This window comes from Branchiostoma lanceolatum, chromosome 13 (assembly GCF_035083965.1).
Source record: "Branchiostoma lanceolatum isolate klBraLanc5 chromosome 13, klBraLanc5.hap2, whole genome shotgun sequence".
NCBI classification, from domain to species: Eukaryota; Metazoa; Chordata; class Leptocardii; order Amphioxiformes; family Branchiostomatidae; genus Branchiostoma; species Branchiostoma lanceolatum.
This window is the reverse complement of record NC_089734.1, coordinates 5,424,733-5,447,148: the sequence shown is the minus strand read 5'-3', so window position 1 is coordinate 5,447,148 and position 22,416 is coordinate 5,424,733. Positions and strand designations below refer to the sequence as shown.

The following is a 22,416-nucleotide window of genomic DNA, read 5'->3' as shown; positions in this document are numbered from 1 at the left end:
ATACCACATGTAAGACCACCTTACAAAGTTAACCAGCTTTCGTGCTACTTACATCAGAGAAGTCTCCTTCTACGATCTGTCCCTTCACGTTCTGTGTCATGTAGAAGGCCAGCTGGCTCCGTTCTTGGTACGCCGTGAGCATGATCACCGTCACGAACAGGCCGAACACGATCACCTCCAGCACAGCGGCACGACGTTTGCGTTTCTCTGCGCTCTTGGCTCTCGCTTCGGCCAAGACTGATTCATCTGGCGGAAGCGTGGACCGCTCATCATCTGGAGACTGATATAACGGACAAACATCCAATTATGTCACATATCAAAATCGTAAGTTCTGCTGCAGTACCTACGGAAGCTACCAGAGGGCCCAGAATCTTATCACTTCTTCATTTTGCAAACACACAAAATATCAGAATGATCCATTCAAGACTTCCCAAGTTATCCTGTTCACACACACACAGGCCTATAACTTGATAAATTGAACAAATGATGTATGATGCAAATGTATGACGCGAAAGACAACAAAAACACTCTCCTTTAGAAATGAAATTTGTTTGAACTGCTAATGACATTTTTCGTTGCTCAGCGGCCGCTGCTTCATGGGAAATAGGGTGTATAAAAAAACACTGTTCAAAAACTTCGGCAAATGAAGTTCATACGCTCCAACACAAGCAACTGGTTTGAAAATAACGCAACTATAATAGCTCTCGGCCTACCTTAGATTCGGTACCATACGCCGCTGAACGGTCCGTCAGGATATATCGCATCCAGCCCGTGGCACTGATCCAGACCTTCTTCTGTTTCGGTGGTTCGCCCTGTAAAACAGGTCTTTTATTAATGATCTCACGTGCAAAATCTACAATCCTAGTTGGTTCCAGGGTTGCCATACTCACCCCGTGGAACTAGGATATATTAGTTCATATTGCTGTATCAAAGTTACATGTAGAGGAACGGGCCATCCAAAAACGAATGCCACCTTCGCCCTATACTAACATAACAAAATCTCCAGATCTTCGGTTGTTACCTGAGTATCGTTGTGTATGTATTCCTCATCGTCTCCCGTGGGTGTGGGAGCCGGGTCCTCGTCCTCCACAGGTTTCTACGGTTTAAAATCAAAATCTCAAATCCGTTTTATGCCCATAAATTACAACAATATGGCAGTATTGGCAAGTAGTAGTAATGTACCCCCACTATGAAGTCAACCCGAATGTATTATGATGAAAGACAACGTCATTTCATACTTATTTCAAGGATATTCAGGCCTTCATGACATGAAGGAAACCTTACATGTTGCAAAAGAACATACAAGTTATAATGAGAAGTTATATATCCGTGAATAGTTCTTCAGGTCGGTAAATTACTGGTGAACAAAGTTACACAGTCGAGGGTGAACGTGTGTCGCCTTCTTCGGGGCGATAATGACTGGTTCTAAAAAAACTAGCTACAGTGCGATGTAGAACCAGTCAGTACTGTCCTGAAGAAAGTGACAGATGGCCATGTGTAGTATTTCCTTAGCTACGTATAAATGTCTTTGAATTTTGTTAACCGACAAGTAATGTACCTTGACAAGTAAAGCAAACACCATCGCGACCAGCAGCAGCTTGAAGGGTTGCACCAGGAACAGGTCGGTGATAAATGACGTCACGATGGTGAACACCCAGGCTTCTGCCTTCGCCTTGCCGAAGCTCAGCGTGTACAGAACTGTGAAGAAGGCAGCCACGAAGCTAGCCGACCACACCAGCAGCCAACCTGCGTAGTCATTTAAATTCAAGCCTTTGAATAGGACTGAACTGGATCTTATACAAGCATATGACAATGTCGATATATGTCTTTTGTTACTTCTCCCAAATGGAGTGGAGTTCATTCTCCCTCTCCCACAGTTTCTACCTCGCTCTCTGGACGCTGATGTGTGTGCGCGCGCGCGCGTGTGCGTGTGTGTGTATGTATGTGTGTGTGTATGTGCGCATGTGTGTACTCTTCTTGTGAAAATATATTGCCTCTTTCAATTTCATTCTAGAAGATCATCGGTGACAAGATGTAAAAAGATGTTACATCATATCTCAATGTAGTATAGAGAACATTTCCAGCTCACCAATGAACACAGCCCACCAGGGAAGAGACGACTTCTTTGGCCCGTCGTTGTCTTCATCCCGTTTTTTAGAACTGCCTACCTCGACATCATGATCCAAGGTCGACTGGAGGACGCCGAGCTTCTGGTCTGTCGAATTGTCAATGGCTGATTTCTCTCTAGCATACCAAAACGATGGCGTATCCGGGTTGTTGGAGGTAAACGTTTTATTGCTCCTAGGTTTCCGCTGTAGCAGTTTTAGAAAGCGTCTGTCTGGCTCCGAGTCGACCGTCTTGTTGCTGCTCTTTTTGGGCGCTCTTGCTCCAGAATTGCGGAAGAGAAAGACGATGAGGAGGTTGACTGGTAGGATGATGACTGCGCTCTGTAGGCCGATCATCAACTGAGATGAAAGAATATTAAGCATTGAATTATTGATAATATTGCAAACTACAGAATTTGTGTTAAAGATTCGTAACCATCTTATTGGTGACAGGCTAAGTGTAATTGAACAGTCTTCAATCCAAATAAGTCAGTTTTTTCAAAGTATGAAAGTCTTATCTTAGCAAAGAAGGTTGTTGTACCATTTCCTCATAAATCATGCAGGTGAGGCCGTGATTTGCATGGTTTATCAACAGCTTCTCGATTTATGCTGTCCACAGAAACACACACACACACGCGCACACACATACACACACGCGCACACACGCACACACACACACACACGCACACACATACACACACACTCACACACACACACACACACACGTGCACACACGCGCACACGGGCACACACAAACGACATCTAAAACATAACCTTCTTGGCGAAGGTAATCAACCAATTGGAAATGTTGCATGAAGCCGAAGGTAATCATGAATTCAGTATCAATACCTGTGGGAGAGTGATCGGAGGGTCAATCTCCAAACCAGCAATCCTGAGCGGTTCGGGAGGGTCAAAGTCGTCTCCGCGGCCGAAAAACATGATGTTGGCGATCATGGTGCTGTAGAGCAGCGTCAGGCAGCAGGACAGGCGCTGGACACGGGTGAAGGGACTCCGCGCTGGACGTCCTTTCACGGAGAACCACAGGTGGCCATCATTCATGTCCCTGTTGAAATTATGTATAGGTTAGTATTTTGATTGAGAAAACAATTTCATATCATAAACAGGTGGAAACAATGTGAGTCTACGAGATCTCCAATGCAAATTTCTTAGCTTGAATCCAAAATCCTAATGAAAGTGTCGATAATGATGTTGTCAATTACCTTGAACTCTTTGCAAAGAACACGTTGCGGAATTTAGTCATTTCCTCCTCTCCTGCTGTGGGGATGAGACGCTCTATCTTTCCGTCGTCTTCATCTACGGCGAGCCACCTGTATTAACAGGCAAGAAAAAAAAATCAAGACCGAAGCCTGTCCAAACCAAAATTTACAAATCTGTTGTGCTGCAGTGCCAAGAAAAGATACCAGGAGGTTCCAAAATCGACCTTAATATTTCTCTTCCCGAGACCTACGCACATACCAAATATCATCGCAATCAATAGGTTAGTTAGGAGGTATACGTAGCAGGTAGTATAACGTTATATTTCAGAATGCACTGTTAATAACACGTTTACAGCGTACAGACGATGGCATTAGCAGATTTCTTACCTGTTACTTAGGAAATAGGTCGTCTGATTTGTTCCCCTGTTGACCACAACAATCTGACCGAGGTACCTGTACCAAAAGACAAAAATTGGGTAAATGGTAGTAATATCACATGCACTGTATCAGGGCTGAAAAATGAATATCAGCAAATAGTTTACACAAAACATCCTTCATGACATTATCAATGTGGGTAAAAATATCCCTTATCCTTTTTGAGGCACAGGGTTGTTTATCCACTGTGTCCAGCCCATCCCTCTCCTTCCAACACCCTTTACCTCCCCAAACCGAAGTCAGGCAACTATTAACACCTGGGTATATGTGACTCACTCGCATAAGCAGGTCTGGTGCTCGTTCCATTAATTTACAATCATGATAAGTTTGGTATCATGGGAAAGAAAATCACACAAGCTTTTCAATGATACATAAATCATTGAAATTGATCAAGAAACAACGGAGATATGATCGACCAACGTTAAGCTTCCAAACTTCTTGTGCTGAGTGTATTTACACCTGGATGGAGTAAGGAAAGTAGTGTAAGAAGCCTTTCCAAAGGAAACAACGTCCAGTCAGGAATCGAACCCGTGACTTTTCGGTCCCGTGACCGCTAATTCGGCAACCGACACCATATTCTATGCCATGTTCATTTATTGCATCTCTGTGTTAACCAGTAGTTTGAACTCACCACGATGGACTGTATCCAGCGTTATTGTGCCAAACCCTCATGTGAGTGAGGACACCTAGCGGCTGCTCCGTGGATACCAGGAAAGAGTCCACACTCCCCTGTTGATACAGAACTCGGTTGTCGTCCCTCAGCGTAAGGGGAGCGCTCTCGTAATGAATGCCATACAACACCAAGGTAATCTGTAATGAAGTGTAGCACAAAGATGATGTTACAATTTTCTAAAGGTAGATATGCAAATTCAAAACTTGCCATCACTTCATCACTTGAAACTCATGCTCAAACAAGTGATCATTGATCAATACAGTCTGATCTGTACTAGTAACCACCTATGCATGCATCATCACTATCCTCATCATCATCATCATCATCGCCATTACCATCATCATCATCATCATCATCATCATCATCACTATCACCATCATCATCACCATCATCATCACCATCATCATCACCATCGTCATTGTTTCAGCGAACATTTGCAAAAAAAAGTTACCTCAGCGGTAGTTCCTGCGTTGCCCCGGAAACCGGTGTATACAGTGATGACGTACTGACACTCCCTGCGCGGGTTCAGCTTGTGACCCGGTAGTAGGGCCACTCCGGCCTGCGGTCAAGGATAGAATGTGAGTCAATCAAACTACTGGATGACACAGAACATGACTTGGAAATGCAGTGATAACTAATATTCTTATCATAGTCCACAGAAAATGAATACCGTATTCCATTATCTGACTGACCTTAGCGATGTCTTGCCTGTCCGTCTTCCTTGCCCAGAGAATGCCCACCAGGTACCCACTGAACACCGTGAGAACGAGGATGAGACCTATCGGATTCTCCAAGATGTTTGCTTTCAAGACGTCCTGGATGTTGAGCGGATTCGGCGCCACGAACCCAGCAAACTTAGTCAGGTGGTCACACCGGCAGTGGATGTGGGTTATGTTAGACATTAAACCCACCTGTTGTAAAAGAAATTATCATGAATTCAATCTGCTTTCTTCAATACTTATCAGAAAATTGAGGTACGGATATTGGAGACGTTAGGTGTAACACCTGTTATAAAGGGAAAAAGAGGTACAGCTTTAGTTGCAAAGAGTGGCTAGACAGGATACAGAACAGGCAAGTGAATTGTATAATAGTCGTATAATAGTGAAGAGGCTCAAATCAAGATTCACTTAATCAACGTAAGGCCACAGAAAGTGAATTTTATCATTCGGACGATCTGCTTGATTTCGAAAAAAACGTTTGTTCAATACATTTTGTTCCCCTTTGTTCTCATTCGTCCGCCAATGGTGAACATGACACGAACATAACGAAAATGGGAACATTTTTCGTATGTTAGCATTGAGTTTATTTGTAGAAGTGACACTAATTGGGTAGCCATGAATGTAGTTGTAGATGTCACACTGGATTATACCGATATGTCACATTTTGGGTCCTAGCAAATGGACTAAAAGAACAGAAATTGTGTTGAACATACGCTGCAGCCGTCGTTCTGCCACAGGTGGGTGCCGTTTTCTTCAAAGTAGACACAGGCCGTCTCAAAGGCGTACAGGGTGAAGTTGACAATTTCACCGCTCCCAAGATCAAGGTCAGTGCCAAACTGAACTCCTGTCATACATCAAAATAAGATACACGTTTTCAAAAAATTGAAAATGATTATTAAACGCCATTTCAAACGTTCATTTCGAAGGCTCTACCTGTCTGTGTATCATATGTTCTACATATTACATTTTGTAATTGAATCGACATTATCTATAGAATCTAAGCCGTACATAGATCTAGTAGTGCCCCCCCCCCTCCCAGAGGTCTGTTATTCATAACAAAAATTAATATTGGCCAGCACGGGGGTCGAACCCGCGACCTTCGCGTTATCAGCACGACGCTCTAACCAACTGAGCTAACCGGCCTGTAGTTCCTATGTATGTACAAAGAAGAAATGTATGTATGTACAAAGAAGAAAATGGATGAAGTCCAAACATGCCACAATCTCTTTGATAATGCAGATTACAGATGTGTCATGTGATAGTGACAGTCATTCTTTTATAGTGGCAGCCGGGAATGTACTTGTGGAGGTGACACAATAGTGAATAGCCATAGGCTATGCTGTATGGTGGATGCGAATATGGATTTTGTCATGGTCAATGCTGACTTCAGAACAATATTATTGATTGAAATATGACATACCGATGTAATACTTAGTCTTGTTGTCCACATCGAAGTCTGTGATGTCCACTTCCTCCTCCGGCAGCAGCCACTGGTACGCACTAGATACCAATGACGTTTCATTGATCCACGGGATGTTGTAGAGCTGACCCTCCGGGACTGGTAGAGTGGCTGTCCAGTCGTACGTGTCTGGTGTTGGAGGTTCGTGCTTGCTCAGCCACAGGGTGACGTCTTGTGGAAAGAGGGTGCTGTTGAAATCCACACTGAAGCTCATCGATGACATGTTTTTCTTGGCGAAAAACTGGAAAACCTGAAATGTATACAGGAGTAACTAATTTTCTGATAAGCTGGCGTCGATGACCGAGAGGCAAGCGGACACGGCATTGAGAGGTCATCGTGACGTCACTGGTTCGATTCCTGGCTAGGTGTTGCATCCTAGGGAAAAACACTTTACACAACATTCCTCACTCCACCCAGGTACAAAAATGGGTACTAGACTTCGACGAGGTAAAAATGTGAACTTTGTGGAAGGAGAGGGATGGGCTCCGCCTTCCAATACCGGGCCCTAGACACAGTGGATTAAGAAGCCAGTGACGCATGCCCCTATGACCTCAAAAATGATATAGTCCTTTCACCTCTACTTCTGAATTAAACAAAGTGTCAACCATGTCCAGTGACATTGAATTTTTAAATCATTTTGACATTTAGAGGGATGCAATGTAAAGTCATCTCATCATTTACATACTCTCAAAGAGTTCGAAGATCAAAAATTACCGATATGTTCCCAAGCGGTGCAGAGGTGGAAAAGATGTACATCAGATCATCCAGACTTTTGTTCTCCCTTCGTGTCAGGATGTCTAACGGCTCGTCCAATCCGGACACAGGGATCGTCATGTTGCCACACTTCACCGCTAGGCCGGTGACGTCAGACCGGATTATTCGCGAATTGTTCGAATATTCGAACGGGTTGAAATTAGATTCCAGAAACTGCAAATGCAAACAATGAATACTCCAGTGAGTAACATTTGCCATCTAACTGAAAATTCCTACTAGATTGAGACCTTTATGATCATTTCTACGTACTAAATGATTTACCTTGTTGTAAACTTGAAAAGTTTTGATTGATTTAGTATTAGCATCCTTTCTCTTTGTTCATGTCTGAATATCTTTTCAAGTGATATCAAAAGGTGTTGTTTGAAGCTGAAAAGTAGGAAGCAGTTCTTTAAGACACATATCCCATTATTACAGCAACTGAATTCCTCACGAATTTAGCATAATTACACGACGAAATTGCCTCTTCATCACTCCACCCAATGTAGGAATGGGTATACCTGACTTCGGCTGGAGAGCTAAAAGTCGGTGGAAGGAGAGGGATGGGCTCTGCCTTCCAATACCTTGCCTTAGAAGACGTTTTACCTGCACTCCGACCTCTCCGTCAGGACAGCCGTCAGGAAGCAGGGACGAGAAGGACGGCACGCGGACGAAGGAGTCGCTCTGCCCGCCCACCGTGTACAGCTTCTCGGAACCGTCACTGGGATCTTCCCGTTTGATTCTCACGTGCATCTGTCAAAGGAGGGAATGGTTGTCTTAATCTGCTTTTAGAATGAGACATCACTAATTTTTGTATATGTCCATATAAATTATTTTCGAACGTCAACCAAAGGTCAACCTTGTTCACCTGTTTGTCACATCTTCCGTTATCACAGAAAGCAGTACCGTACCGTAACCTTCTGGGTAACGGTAACATAACCTTCTGGGTAACGGTAACATAACCTTCTGGGTAACGGTAACAAATCATACCGTAGACATGTAAAACGGTAACAAATCATACCGTAGACATGTAAACATCCGCAAATAGGTCGTCCTCATCGTAGCCCGGCATCATGTTTTCCAGATAAATGTCATCAAGCACATCCAGGGCTTCGAAGTTCCTAGTAGTAGCCTCCTTGTTCTGAACATGTGATATTCAAAATCAACAAGTTTTGTTTAAGACACTGGCTGTGGTTGAATGCATTTATTTCCTGATCATCCTAATTGTATTGCACATGCTTACATGTCAAGTTATGTTAAAGATATTTTTCTTAATTACCTAGGAGTGGTCGAACCTTAATAAGCATACATTGCTATCTGTGCTCTTTGGAATTCATTGAAAGCATTGTGTCGAACAACAAAGCTGTTCTTTTTTGGCTGAAACAGCATATCACTAGGAACAACAAAGATGTGTCAATAATTTATGTATATTATCTGCGTGAACCTTTTACTAGACAGCATTGGAACAAAAATAGGTTTTCGATGATGGCATTATTTCAGGTGGTTTGCATATAGACATATGCATGTTCTTGTATTTCACATACCGCTTCTAGATTGTTGGAGGATGTCGTTCCACCCTCTTGCTCTGCCTCAGCCATCACTTCAGAAGCTTTAAACACGTTGACTGCACCTAGAAAATATGGCGAAAAGAACATGCACCTCTTCGAAACGATATAAATTGTTATGTAGTCCTCGAGGTTACAAATAAGCAAGGCATAAAGAAGGTATAGATAAAAACAACTGCAATAAACTAGTTCACACTTCCGAGTACGCATGCACGACGACAAGAATTGTGGGTAATATGTCAAAGGTGAAGTCCCATAGCTTGTAAACGGTTCTCGTCTCGACCATCATCTCGATTTTTTGCTTAAGAATGTCCGGATATGTTTCGTTTACGTCTTAGGGGCCTTCACCTTTGGCATATTACCCACAATTTCGATCGCCGCACATGCGTACTCGGAAGTGTGAAAGAGTTTATTCTACATACCTGTAAACATCAATGCCGTCGCTCGGTTGACCTCATCCACAGGCATGCTGTTATTTTCTGACAGCTCTCTTGTCTTCTCAAACGCAGACTTTAGAGACATGGAACTGAAAACCTTTTTAAAACAAAAAATAGGTTTAAGTCTCAATCAATCAATAGTTATAATGAATTTCAATGTGACATATTTGTTTCTAAACAAAACAAAACAAAACAAAATTAAACAAAACAAAACAAAACAAAACAATGAAGATAAAAAATGGTGCTTCCAAGAGTTTTATATTCGGTCATTCTGTATTATAGTTAATCTTAATTTCATCATTTTGACAATAATATTTTCACAGGACAACTTATTATTTGCAGGCTAACTGATCTGCAGAGTCCTTTGGAAGGCAGATCAAATATAAATCTGGAGTCCAAATCTATACCACTCCCTCACGACCCCAAGAACTATTAACAACTAAAACGTCATTACCGTAGCATGTCCAGAACATGAGATGTCTGCTGCAATACCGTAGACAGCCAATAGGGGGTATAATGAAATTGCCTTTTGTTTTCCGACACATACCAAACATCATCAAGATTAACCCACAATCTCTCGACTTATTCTATACCCAAACAAATTGCACTAAATCAAATGCTAGTACTTACTTGAGCGTCACCAGGCACAAAGTCAGGAAATGCGGTGACCAGTAAGGTAGATGTTGACAATCCTACAATGCCGTCATAGTCCTCTAGCTCTACAGCTGCCATATTCTCAGCCACTTTGTCTGCAATCTGTAGTAAAGAGATGGGGACTGTCATTGTTTTGAACAATACCTGGCAGATTTGTACCAAATTAACATTTGTTTGGCCATGCTTATAAACCATTGAACAATAGTGTTCTATCTCAACAGCTGTCATATTCCCGGCCATGTTGTCTGTGATCTGTAGTAAAGACATAGGAACTGTCATTGTAATATTACCTAACTGATTTGTACCAACTTTTGTTTGGACTTGTTTAACCAAGCTTATGAACCATATTCTTCCATCTCAACTGCTGCTTTATGCTCGGCCATTTTGTTTGTGAGCTGTAGTAATAATAAATAAAGAAATAAAGAAATAGTCACTGTCCTTGTTTACGGTGCCTGGTTGATTTGTATCAACTCAACATTTGTTTGTTCAAGCTTATGAAATATTGGTACCAAATACAGGCCGGTTAGCTCAGTTCGTTAGAGCGTCGTGCTGAAGCTTTGGCTAAAGAAAAAGTCCAGTCATGACTGAGTACCTCACTGGTGTCTTCCCCTTTGTTGGCTAAGGCAGCAGCGACGCCAGAAGATATCACCGAACCACTGAACGCCTCCACCGGAGACCGCATGGACAGCAGCTTGGAAAAGGGCCCTATGGAACTGTCGTAGAACCCGTCCATGTATTCACTCACCTGGGCCTTGTTCGGTGATGCGATCTGATTAATGAATGAAATACATTTATTGTAGGTTTATTCTCTTCCAATCACATGTTATTATTTACAGCTGACACAGCAGAAGTACAATTTCAGTGAAATAAGAATGTGATATCTTACTACATCCACAATGCCTAATGTATACTAGTATGTACAGGTTCGACTTCTTCTCGCTTCTTAATTAAGACAGCTGTAAATGTACGGACAGGTGGAGTGTTTGGTACGTGATTCATCTAAATGCATTATGAAATGTATTTTTCTGTGCTTTTAAGGCATAAAAAAACTAGGTATTTTGTTCGAATGGAGTTGATCTAACTTTCAAGCTGACGTACTGGTAATATAAGCCTCTTCACTGCGAGATGCATTGTGGGTAATATGTCAAAGGTGAAGGCCCCAAACTTGTAAACAGTCCAGACATGTTCTGTCATAGTGGAAAGTACCAGTTCTGTTAATGTCTCAAGGGCCTTCAAATTTGACATGTTACCCAGAATGCATCTTGCTGCGCAAGCGCAGTTTAAACTGTGGATCGGCTTGTTACAAGCCACTTACAAGAATTGGGTCCAGGAAAACAGTGGTATTGCGTCCGTCAGGGCTGGACACCACCAGTTCTATTATGATCAATCCAGGAGGGATGTCCACCATCGGGGTGTAGAGGACCTGGTTTGAATGACAAAGAAAAAATGGGCAAAAAATACCTTGTCTTGGATGCATTTTGACAGTTGTCAGACAGACAGACAGACAGACAGACAGATAGACAGACAGACAGACAGACAGACAGACAGACAGACAGACAGAGGCAGGGAGAGAGACAGAGAAATATGGGTCGAGGCAAAAGACTCACCCAGCCAGAAAAGACGGTGAGGATGATGTCCACGATTGTAGCTGGGCCACTCCCTGGAAACTTGGTTGTCGCCAGTTCGACCCCGTCTGGTATGAACTCGTACCGGATATCTGCTCTGAGTGGACCAAGCTCATCATAGAAGTCTGTATTAGAGATATTAAGTAAAATGCAATGAGATATAATCCCTTAACGCCCAGGGTTTTACATGGTTGGTATGTTTTGGAGGTTGCATTGCCTTGTAAGTGCCTTTAGCACATGGATACCAGGCCCGGTAGTCATTGAACATAGGTGGTCACTAATAAAGATTTGACTGTAATAAGGTAGTTCACGATTCTGAAAACGCATACGCAAGGTCAAAGGTGAAGGTTACGTTCCTGACTTGCAAACAGTTGTTGCCTCGACCATTGTCTCGGTTTGCATAACAAGGTCAAACCGTGCATTGTTTGCGTCTCAGGGGCCTTCACCTTCGACATATTACCCATAATGCATGTCTCTGGGCATGGGTACTTAGAATCGTGAAAGACCTTATATGTGATCATTGTACACGGACCTTCGCAGACGATGCAGAACTTGTCCACCAGAGAGACCCCTTCCGGAGGAAAGACAGAACACACGTCTGGCGGTATGTCTGTAGAGTTTCCCTGCAGAAGACTCATCGGTATGGGGTTCGCAAACACCTGGAATCGGTACTCCGCAATCCTCGGAAAGTTTGCGTCAAAGAAGTTACTAACTCTTATTGTGTAGTTTCCGCGGACCTGCAAAGCCAAGCAACAAAGGGGCGTCAATAAGACAAGAATTATGAAAAAACACTCGTAGTACAGCTTTCAATGTACGAAGCTACTGTTCGTAACCATACCTGTACTCCTTTCACAGATTGGTCAATAAAAGGTGTCACGATGTTGTCAGAACCTTCGACGAATCAACAATACAAACCATATTGTCGAACAAGCCATATTGCCACACCGTTTTTTTGGCAGATTTGGTAATGTAATCAAACACAGAACTCAGTAATTAGTAAGTGCAAAAGACATATCTGTATCTCTGTTATAGTATTACTCTTTACTTGTATATCACTAATATCTTTATGAGGCCGCATTGTATTGCTTTGAACTATTGTTTTGGCTTGTCTATCAGCCTGTCTGTCTGCCTTTCTCTTCTATCTGCCTGTGTGTTTCTGTCTGTCTATCTTTCTGTCTGACGTTCGGTCGACTTTCTCTGTCTCTGTCTCTCTCTGTTTCACATCATGCTGTGTCCAGAGATATGTTCACCATAGCACCAACGAAAAATGTTGCATGACACAAAAACACTGGAACAACAAGAGGCAATTTCTTTATCTTCATCATCAAAGTACTCACTGTAAAGACGTTGGGACGAACTATGAGGGTTATGGTACTCATGGCCGTGATGTTGTTTGTCCAGTCAATGCCAGGAAAGTCCGATGGAGCTTCCTCTAAAGTCCAAACGTTAGTAGCACCGGGATATGAACAAGTGAGATGCAGCGTCTTATAAGCGACGAAGTCAGTAGGATTGCAGTTTTCCAGGCAACTGAAGAGAAAAATTCACTTTATTTATTAAAGTAATATTACGATGGTTATCGGATAGTATATATATATATATATATATATATATATATATATATATATATATATATATATATATATATATATATATATATATATATATATATATATATATATATATATATATATATATATATATATATATATTTCATCCTTAGTTGTTGTGCAGGTCTACACGTGTTTGTGCAGATTGTAACCCTTTCAGGAGACAACAAAACACAAACCGATTTATCAAAAACAACATTTAAACAACGTTAACAGACCTTTGAAATGCCGTTTCAGAAACAAGGGGTTAATCCCTATTCTACTAGACAGCAATCGTGTTGCGACATCGCCGCGACCTAGATCGGATTTGTGTAACCTTTGAATTCATAATTGAAATATCATGCAAAATGTAAAAGTATGACTGGACGAGCAACAAAACACACAAAGCGTCAAAAGATCTTTTTTGTCTTTGAAATTCGTTGAATCCTCTGTAAATTTCGCGGTCGCGGCGAGGTCGCCGCCCTAAAGCCCCCCTCTCACTGGACCCGCGGCACGCTAGCGGCGTCGCTGAGGCCTATCGAAATGACAAAGCACTCAACGAATTTCATCGACAAAAATACTTGGTCATACTTGTACGTTTTGAATGATATCTCCATCATAAAGTCAAGGGTAACACAAATCCAATCTAGGACGCAGCAACGTCGCCAGTGTGCCGCGGGTCCAGCGAGAGGAGGGCTTTATCTTACAGGATCGATCTGACAGAGTGCCCAACGAATTTCAAAGACAAAAATTATCCTTTTTACACTTTGTGTTTTTTGTTACTTTTTTAGTCATACTTGTGCGTTTTGCATGATATTCCCATTATAAAGTCAAGGGTAACACAAATCCAGTTTGGACGTATCGATACCACCAACGTCCAGTGAGAGGAGGGCGTAAGGGTGCTATCACATTTGTGCGTATATTCAAGTGGGCATAAGTTCCACAATAACATTTTTTGGGTTTAAGTTAATTTTGCGGGGAGGAAGTTTATTTCTAATTTGACCCACCGTTGATAAGTCTAGTTACAAAACCAAAGAAATTACTTCTACGCCTGCAAATCACCTAAACCAAAAATATTTTAATACGCGACTTATGTGGGCTTATATATACGCACAAGCGTGACAGGGGCTTTAAGAACGGAATACATACCTCAACGTGACATGAGCGAGGCTGGCGGGTACGGTGTGGATGTTGAGGTACGTGTACGCAGATGGACGTCCCTCGGCCGTGATAACGACGCTGACTTTGACAATGGCGCCCCCCGGGCGAGCACCCCAAGCTTTAAAGCTCAGTTCACCCTCGTCTGGACGCGAACTTGACGCCAGGTTTCCAAGGAGAGCCTCACAAGCCGATATTCCACCGGAAACAACTACGATACAAAGATACAGATTGAAGAAGAGATATAATTTTAAACTTTATGTTTGTTGAAGTAAAGGTTCTTTATTGGTTATGTCCCAGTCACATAAAACTCAGTTCACCCTCTTCTGGACGCGAACTTGACGCCAGGTTCTCAATGAGAGCCTCACAAGTCGATAATCCACCATAACCATTAACTAAGAAAAAAAAGATTGAACAAGGTGTTGCCACAAACGAATCCCCTAAAAGCTTATCAAAACATTAGCAAAATACTGTAATAATGTGTGCAAACTATCCTCTTTTATGTGCCCCACGCATTATATCTGAGTTCCTCTCTGTTTTGTACAAATACCGTTCCCGCAAGGTATCATCAAAAACCTATTCCCTCGGGATTGCGTGCGTGGAATATTCTGAATTCTTCCAACCCCGACCCAGAGACGTCGCCAAAATTACATACGTTTGTACTTATTGAAGTAAAAGTTCTTTCTTCGTTATGGGCCGATCACATGCGTCGTACAACCGCTGTACGTCTATTAGCGTCTACTGTTTGCGCTCATTTGCGCCATGTTGCCAATTTCGATTTTTTTAGTAAAAAAATCGCCATTTCAGGCTACAAATTGGTGAATATTGGCAATGAATTAGAGCCAAAGTTGGCACCTGTTAGGGCCAGTTGGCGATTGCCTTTCGCAAACAGTAACGAAAAAATTGAGATACCCGCTTTAGATCCTTGTCGGTGTTTGGTTCTGTCACAGTCTGCTTAAAACATTCTATGGCATCAAAATCGCACGGCGACCAATAGGACGAATGTGACCGCGCCGTAAGAATGTATATATCATGCAATCTCTCTTTAACCTCCTTTTATACGTCCGTGGAAAGTTTCATCAGCTTGGTAAGTCACTGAATGGAAATACTCTTTGTACTACACGGCCAAGTGTTATATTCAACCGAAGTTTCAGTGACCGTCGGTGACCTTCCTCGACTGGCCAATTCTGACCGTTTTACTACGTACTGCAGCTACAGGTGTCGCTGCTCGCAGATGCGGTCCCAAAAGTAAAGTATTTGAGAGCTATTTGCACTCCTTGTATATACCTGGTGGGTCAGAGTAAATCACTGTTTCGCAGGTCCAGTTGTTCGCGTTTGAGACAATAAAAGACAAGGGGTAGGAGGGAAAAGATTCGCGGTGGTTTTAAGTTTGCGGCGAAAAGCTTACCGTGAGTCGCGGACATAAAACCACCGCGAAAATGTCTGCATTTACTGTATATTGATCTAGTACAAACTACAGGAAATTTCTAGGCTATACAATGTTGTCAAGGGTAGATAATATCAACAGGAATGTGAGCCGCCGATAGAGCAAACGTGTCATACCCGGTGGGTCGGTGTAAACCACTGCTTCGCAGGACCAGTTGTAGCTAAACTGGTCGGCGGGTGCAAGTTCATCTGGATCGTAAGAGTCAGTAGCCCTGATGTTGAAGTCATGAGTAGGCATGGACCTTGCGGCAAAGCCGGGAGTCAGCATGGCCACCAGAGGTAAGGGCACCACCTCCATCCACGTCTGGGCAACACCGATGCTGACGTGCCCAAGCTCGGTCACGTTCATGGTCACTGTGATCTGAGTTAAAGGCAACCAAAGCAATATTAGGGCCCAAAAAATGGAAATAAAAAAGTTCTGAAATCTTTATGGCAGTGACATTTACTAACACTGTTTTGCGTAATAACTTCACACGTTGAGCATTTTAAAACCGCGAATAAACGAGCCGTACAATGATCCCCTGAGTTTCGCGAGCCTAAAAAAAAAACCGCGGCGATTTTCAGTCTCACGGTTCTCACATCACACCGACGTCGTATTTTTGCATCATGGATGTCGCTATACATTGTGATAGTGTTGTTTGAACTAATCATGTGTAGAAATGACTACAAAAATTGACTTTCAAAATCCAATTTTCGGGTCCTAATATTGCTTGTACAAAGGTCAGGTGGCTGAATGATACGGTTATCACGATACTAAAAAAATAACGCATATTTACTTTGGTAGACAAGTAGTAGTGGATAGCCTCAAGTCAACCGAACACACTTCGCATAGTTATGTTTAGAACTTTATTCGAGCCCACACCCAGACTAGTTTCGCCATGTGGGTAGATTTCTCAATGGTCACAGCTCGAATGAGCACAAATACAATGTGTTCTGACTTTTATAAGCCAGTTGCCCTAGGTGGCAGTATATTTGCTTTTGTTTCTCTTGTTCAAAAATATTTTAATACATTCCATTCTATAGGTAAATTAAACTACATCTGGAGAGAAACCCCTCACTGTATACCAATACATATACATGAAGGTAAATCAAGGAGGTTAAGAAGGTAAATACATCAAGGAATGTTTTGGGCCACACCTGCACCATGAATATGCCGAGTGGCATGGTCTTCCACGGTAACTCGAGCTTCAGCTTGTCGGCGAAGACGTCATCGCGATCGGGCAGGTAGTTCCAGTAGGCCTCGATGGGATACGTCAGTGTCGTCAAATTGGCTCTTACCGTCCACATTGCCGACGCCTAGATACACAAATACATTATTAAAAAAAATCTATGCTAGGGCCTCGTCCTCAGCATTAGCAGCAGAACTGGATAATGTTCATTATACAGGGCGCTGACGAGTGGCGCTGAGGTGGGCGTTAACTTTACGTTTAAAGTTCTGTGAGTCCTTGCCGAAAACAAAAACATCACCCATTTTGTACTGTAGCTTTCCGCTGTATTTAAGAAAGTTTAATCAGCTATGGAGCAAGCTTTTCATATTTCAGCAATCTCTAAGAATCGCGTAGTGATTGAGAGGATACCGGCTGTGTATCTTGCCGACGAAATTATTACCGTACTCCTTTATAAGCTCGCAGAGTGAGCTAATTTCCCGGCCCTCTGTGCGACCTCGGCTTTTATCTTGTAGATGCAGTATCAGACAACGAAAGAGATAAAATGTATATACTCACATTGTAGGCGATACCACATTCGAAAGACACCAAAGGGTTGATGGTGACATTGCCGCTTCGGTGTACTTGAAGAGGGTTGTCGACACTGCAAACGGAAACGAAGCATATAACGTTATATTGATACAAAAGTAGCACCTTTCATATATTTCGTAAAGCACATTACCTACGCGCATATGCGGATAAACTACACAACATTAAAAAAAAACATATATCACATCAAAAAAATGTTTTGTTTATGAATGAACGAATGAATGAATTCATTACAATTGAGCAACGTTACCATATCAGAATTAGGCATGGTCATGTAGAATGTAGTTTATACAACGAAGAGACAGCGGCGCTTTATAAACTAATGTAATGCAGGGTCCCCATTTCATACATCTTGGCAGCACGGAAAAATTCATATTTCTAATGGCTTTAGATAAACCCTTGATTATCAAACATCAATGTATATATATCTACACCATTACTAAGAAGCGGGAAGGAGCCAAATTCATGTAATTATTAGACTAGTACTAGCTTACCATTGTATATAAAATTTAGATGTATTTGCAATCTGTGACGTTTTCCTGTTGTGACCTGTACTGAACCCAGTGGGTATGTGTGTACAATAAAGGTCCTTCATAATGATTTTGATAGGTATGAACAGGTGATATGCCGTGAATAATTGATTCCACGCTCCAGTACGTCCTGTAATCGCTAGAGATAGTTATAGTTTCATATAGTCCACTCTCTCTGGTTGGTAAATATTGTAATGCACAATAAAACAATGTGTCCACATTGATGTGTGTGTGTGTTCGTGTGTGTGTGTTCGTGTGTGTGTGTTCGTGTGTGTGTGTTCGTGTGTGTGTTTTTGTGTATGTGTGTGTGTGTTCGCGTGCGTGTGTACGCGTGTGTGTGCGCGTGTGCGTGCGTGTGTGTGTGTTTGTGCTTGAAAGCGTGTGTTTGCGTACGTGTTTGCACATTGTACATTTGTCATACCTGCGAATGCCCTCGTGGATATCCACCGTGACGTGGCACGGTTGGTCCCCGGGCGGTTCGTACCCCGTTTCCGTACCGTCTGCCTCGGTAGGCAGGGTACAGGCAGTGTGCAAGGTCTCGCACGGTACGATCTTGATCTTGATGTTTGGCTCTGAGTGGGGAACGTTTTATATAACAAGTTTACGCACCTATGTTTGCTTTTCACAAGACGCTAAAAACTTTCTTGCACCAAGAAATTCAGACCATAGCATAAGAACTGAAGAGAGAGAGAGAGACAGAGAGACAGGGAGACAGAGAGACAGGGAGACAGAGAGACAGAGAGACAGAGAGACAGACAGAGAGACAGAGAGACAGAGAGATAGAGAGACAGAGAGACAGAGAGACAGAGAGACAGAGAGAGGGACAGAAAAAGAGACATAGAGAAAGAGAGAGGGACAGAAAATCTACAAGAACGAAGAAAAATGGCTTACTAACCTTTGTGACCAAAGAAACAGAAGTCCCTTATCCGAACGGGCCATCCTGTGATGGATGTCATGGTGATCCTCCAATACTGTGACGTCACGTTGAAATCCCCGAAGTGCTGCGGCTTGCTGGTGCCGACCAGGACAGCGTCCGAGCTCTCCACGACTTCCCACACATACGGGTCCACGGACGACATCTCCAGAACATAGTCCTTGATGTCGTGTAGGCCGTTTGCAATTTGAACGATCCTGACCTGGTACACCCTATACGTCCAAAGCAAATTGAAGATGAACTTCACTTTGTCACGGAATGCTCTAGATATGATGTTTTACGTAATATGCAATTCGTATCTCTCAAATCCATTCAATAACAACAGATTTTAAGTCATGTAACTATTGGCGCAATTCATGTGGATATTCTGTTTTTATAAATGTCACATGCAATGCCAATCAGAGGTAAATATATTGAAAAAACTGCTTTGCAATTGCGCAGTAGAAAAAGTACCGAAACTCATGATCAGCTCCACTCGATTGTAACACTATTTCAAAGACTTTTGCTAGCCTTTTTTTAGTAATTAAAACGTTAAGTTTTATTCCATGCCTCTCTTTTGTATTATGTTTAATAGTGATTATCATACATTGTACCGTGTACAATTGTCGTGCTATAAAGTTCTTACATAGAGACGAGATACATGTAATACACAATGGCATCGTGCTCAAGCATACCACTAATGTTGACGGCACCACATAACAAATATACAATCAATAACATATCATTAATACATATACGTCTAACGAGGTAATTTGAACAAAGACATTATGCCAACATGGGTCAATAATGAGCAACAGAGGTACCTATAGTTAACATCAAGTGATAAAATGATTACAATGTCAATCAAATATAAAAACGTTTGGTTTCTAATAAATACTCATGCTTTTGCAATTGCAGTGGCACCCGCAGCTACAGAAAGGATTAGTAACTACGTTACGAACCTGTGCGGTTCCTGCATGTCCACGATTATCCAGTACTTCTTGTTCGGTACTCTAGTAGGTATAGCTGGAGGTATCCACACGGTGTCCCGCGAGCAGTCCAAGGCATTCCAAGGCGGAGTCTGGTACGAGCTTGGAGAGAAGTCCACCACCCAGCTTTCCAGTCCGACAAGCCATCCAAGGTCAACTGGAAAGGCAATGTGACTTTTTGTGTTTATCTAATCTTATTAAGATCGATGTACAGATATGTTTACAAGAACAAGAACTGGATTTCTGAAGGTATCACAACACACACACATGCACACACACACACACACACACACACACACACACACACACACACACACACATACACATACACACACATCAATGTGGATACATTGCTTGGCTGTGCATTACAACGTTTACCAATCATAGAGAGTGGAGTATATCAAGCTAAAACGTCACTGGCGATGGCACTTACAGTATGTACTGAAGTGTGAAACCAATTTCTCACGCCATATTCACCTGTTCATATCTATTAAATCATGATGGCCATGTCTACGTCTGGCATAGTATCCCAGTTAACAAATTGTGTGTAATTTTTCCATGACCACTCCCCGATATTGCAAGGTGCTCAACGACCTTCAGTGGCCCCCTAGAACCGATACATACAAACACTAATACTTCCCCCGCACCATTCCCCATTGGAATGCCCTGCCGGGCACGGTTGTGACGGCTCCCACAGTGACGGCTCCCGCCTTAGCCCGGGACCTCCCCCCCTCCCACCTTGCCCCTGATGGGGCCATATGGGGGCATGCCATGATGGTGATGAATGTAGTACATATATTCAACTCGCATCATCTCCCTAAATAGTACATAATGTAAGACTAGCTTGGTATATGTCTATCCGTATCTTGCTCGTGACCTATCAAAGAACCAGTTGCTAAATTCCGTCGGGAACTGAATATGGCTACAACGGAGAGGAAATAGGGATGGATACCTGGCTACTGCCCCCTAAAGAAATACGGTTTTTGGTGTAAAACTAAGTTTGTGGTAACAAGGGGGCAAAGTAGAGTAAAAAGAGTCGAGTATTTCTCACCGTAGCAGTCCGATGGTACGGTCGCTGTGCATAAGCAAAGGCTGCAGGTTTCGTTCAGAGGTCCCACACCGTCCCGACATGAGCAGAGGTCCGGTGGGTTGGTGATATTCCGACACAGAGACGACGCTACCACTGGTAGAGACACCGTCAGGATCGCTACCATTTGAACAGATACAAATGTTTTGTTTCATCATTCATGTTATTGAGTTACACTTAACAACTGAAATACAGCAAGGACAATAATATGGGGAGCTCTCTATTTGCAAATAACAACGTCACAACATAAGCAAAACTGACAGTATAGTCTCACAGTACAGAGATAAGGTCATCCGTTATCGTTGAAAGTAAATAAACGTGAAAGGACAGATATCGAGTAAGTGCAAAGTCAACTCTCGGCCCCTTCCCCCACATCCCCATTTGGAGACAGACGTAGATACGAATTTTAAAATAAAAAGAAATAGAAAACATACAGTTTCATACAGTGGGGGCCATTCTTTCAGAATTTCAATACTTGTTTATTCAGCATCATGATCAACATATCAACATAGATACACAGGCATGATGACATCGATTAGATATCTTGTACAGAGAGAGGAAGAAATAAACTTGTTAGGTGTGTCTTAGGTCCTCCTCCAGCTAACATGATAAACTTTATTGAACGGCAATTGTACAAGGTACACCGTATGACATCTTCTGGGACACAACAACCATTCTATGTGACTTATCTACCTTACAAAAGACTGTGTAGTATAGGACATCGTTTGATATATCATCAAGATATTAATAAGTATTGATCAAACACTTAAAAATTTTGTCTACTGCCTTACCTGTCAGAACTAGTAGCCTGTCCATATTCGACTCGCCCAGTCGTCTCCTCAGCGTTGAATGACGGAGCACCATGGCCTTGTTCACATGAATGGGCAAAGTGGTCCTTCTTTTTAGAATGTGCGTTGAATGTAAAGAAGAGACATGAAATGCGCACGTTTGTCCATGTAGGATATCCTTTCAGGTGTAATAAACATGTGTCAATGACCCCATATGGTAAAGCCTAGCACAAAAAGGTTGTGTTTCCGGGTTCAGTCCTAGCTGAAAAAAATTAGGGTCGGAAGGTATGGATTCTCTTATTTTTTGTGAATATCCTTCTTTTTTAATTTCGGCTGAAGGGATTAAAAAAATACATTATAGCAATGTAAAACTGAAATGCATCAGACACTGAGTGGAAGGCCAACTCTCGGCCCCTTGCCCCATTTTCCCATTTGGAGACAGAAATAATTACGAATTTGAAGATAAATAGAAACTGAAAACATACGTACAATGGGGGCCATTCTTTGAAAATTTTAACATTTCTTT

The 22,416-nt window shown here is 42.3% G+C and overlaps 2 protein-coding genes and 1 non-coding gene across 3 annotated transcripts in view; all 3 read right to left on the bottom strand.

Moving 5' to 3' along the window:
* The window catches only part of LOC136447424 (polycystin-1-like protein 2), a 97,087-nt gene that overhangs the window by 30,415 nt on the left and 44,256 nt on the right, over positions 1 to 22,416 (bottom strand). The gene's annotated exons all lie outside the window — the stretch shown is intronic.
* Positions 29 to 21,966, bottom strand: LOC136446995 (polycystin-1-like protein 2). Its single transcript, XM_066445656.1, has 32 exons — positions 21,894 to 21,966; positions 19,989 to 20,172; positions 19,009 to 19,259; positions 18,535 to 18,685; positions 17,554 to 17,638; positions 16,967 to 17,125; positions 15,947 to 16,190; positions 14,375 to 14,594; positions 12,977 to 13,166; positions 12,172 to 12,376; positions 11,622 to 11,764; positions 11,330 to 11,437; positions 10,607 to 10,783; positions 9,991 to 10,116; positions 9,346 to 9,457; positions 8,903 to 8,988; positions 8,380 to 8,499; positions 7,965 to 8,111; positions 7,323 to 7,535; positions 6,570 to 6,858; positions 5,863 to 5,993; positions 5,123 to 5,341; positions 4,882 to 4,989; positions 4,389 to 4,567; positions 3,710 to 3,775; positions 3,326 to 3,433; positions 2,955 to 3,168; positions 2,090 to 2,465; positions 1,559 to 1,746; positions 1,022 to 1,096; positions 714 to 812; positions 29 to 280 (listed from the first exon to the last, which is right to left on the bottom strand). The coding sequence occupies exons 1-32, from the start codon at positions 21,964 to 21,966 to the stop codon at positions 29 to 31; spliced, it is 5,298 nt and encodes a 1,765-aa protein (XP_066301753.1).
* Positions 6,219 to 6,292, bottom strand: Trnai-gau (transfer RNA isoleucine (anticodon GAU)). Its single transcript has one exon. It is a non-coding gene; the product is annotated as a tRNA-Ile (tRNA).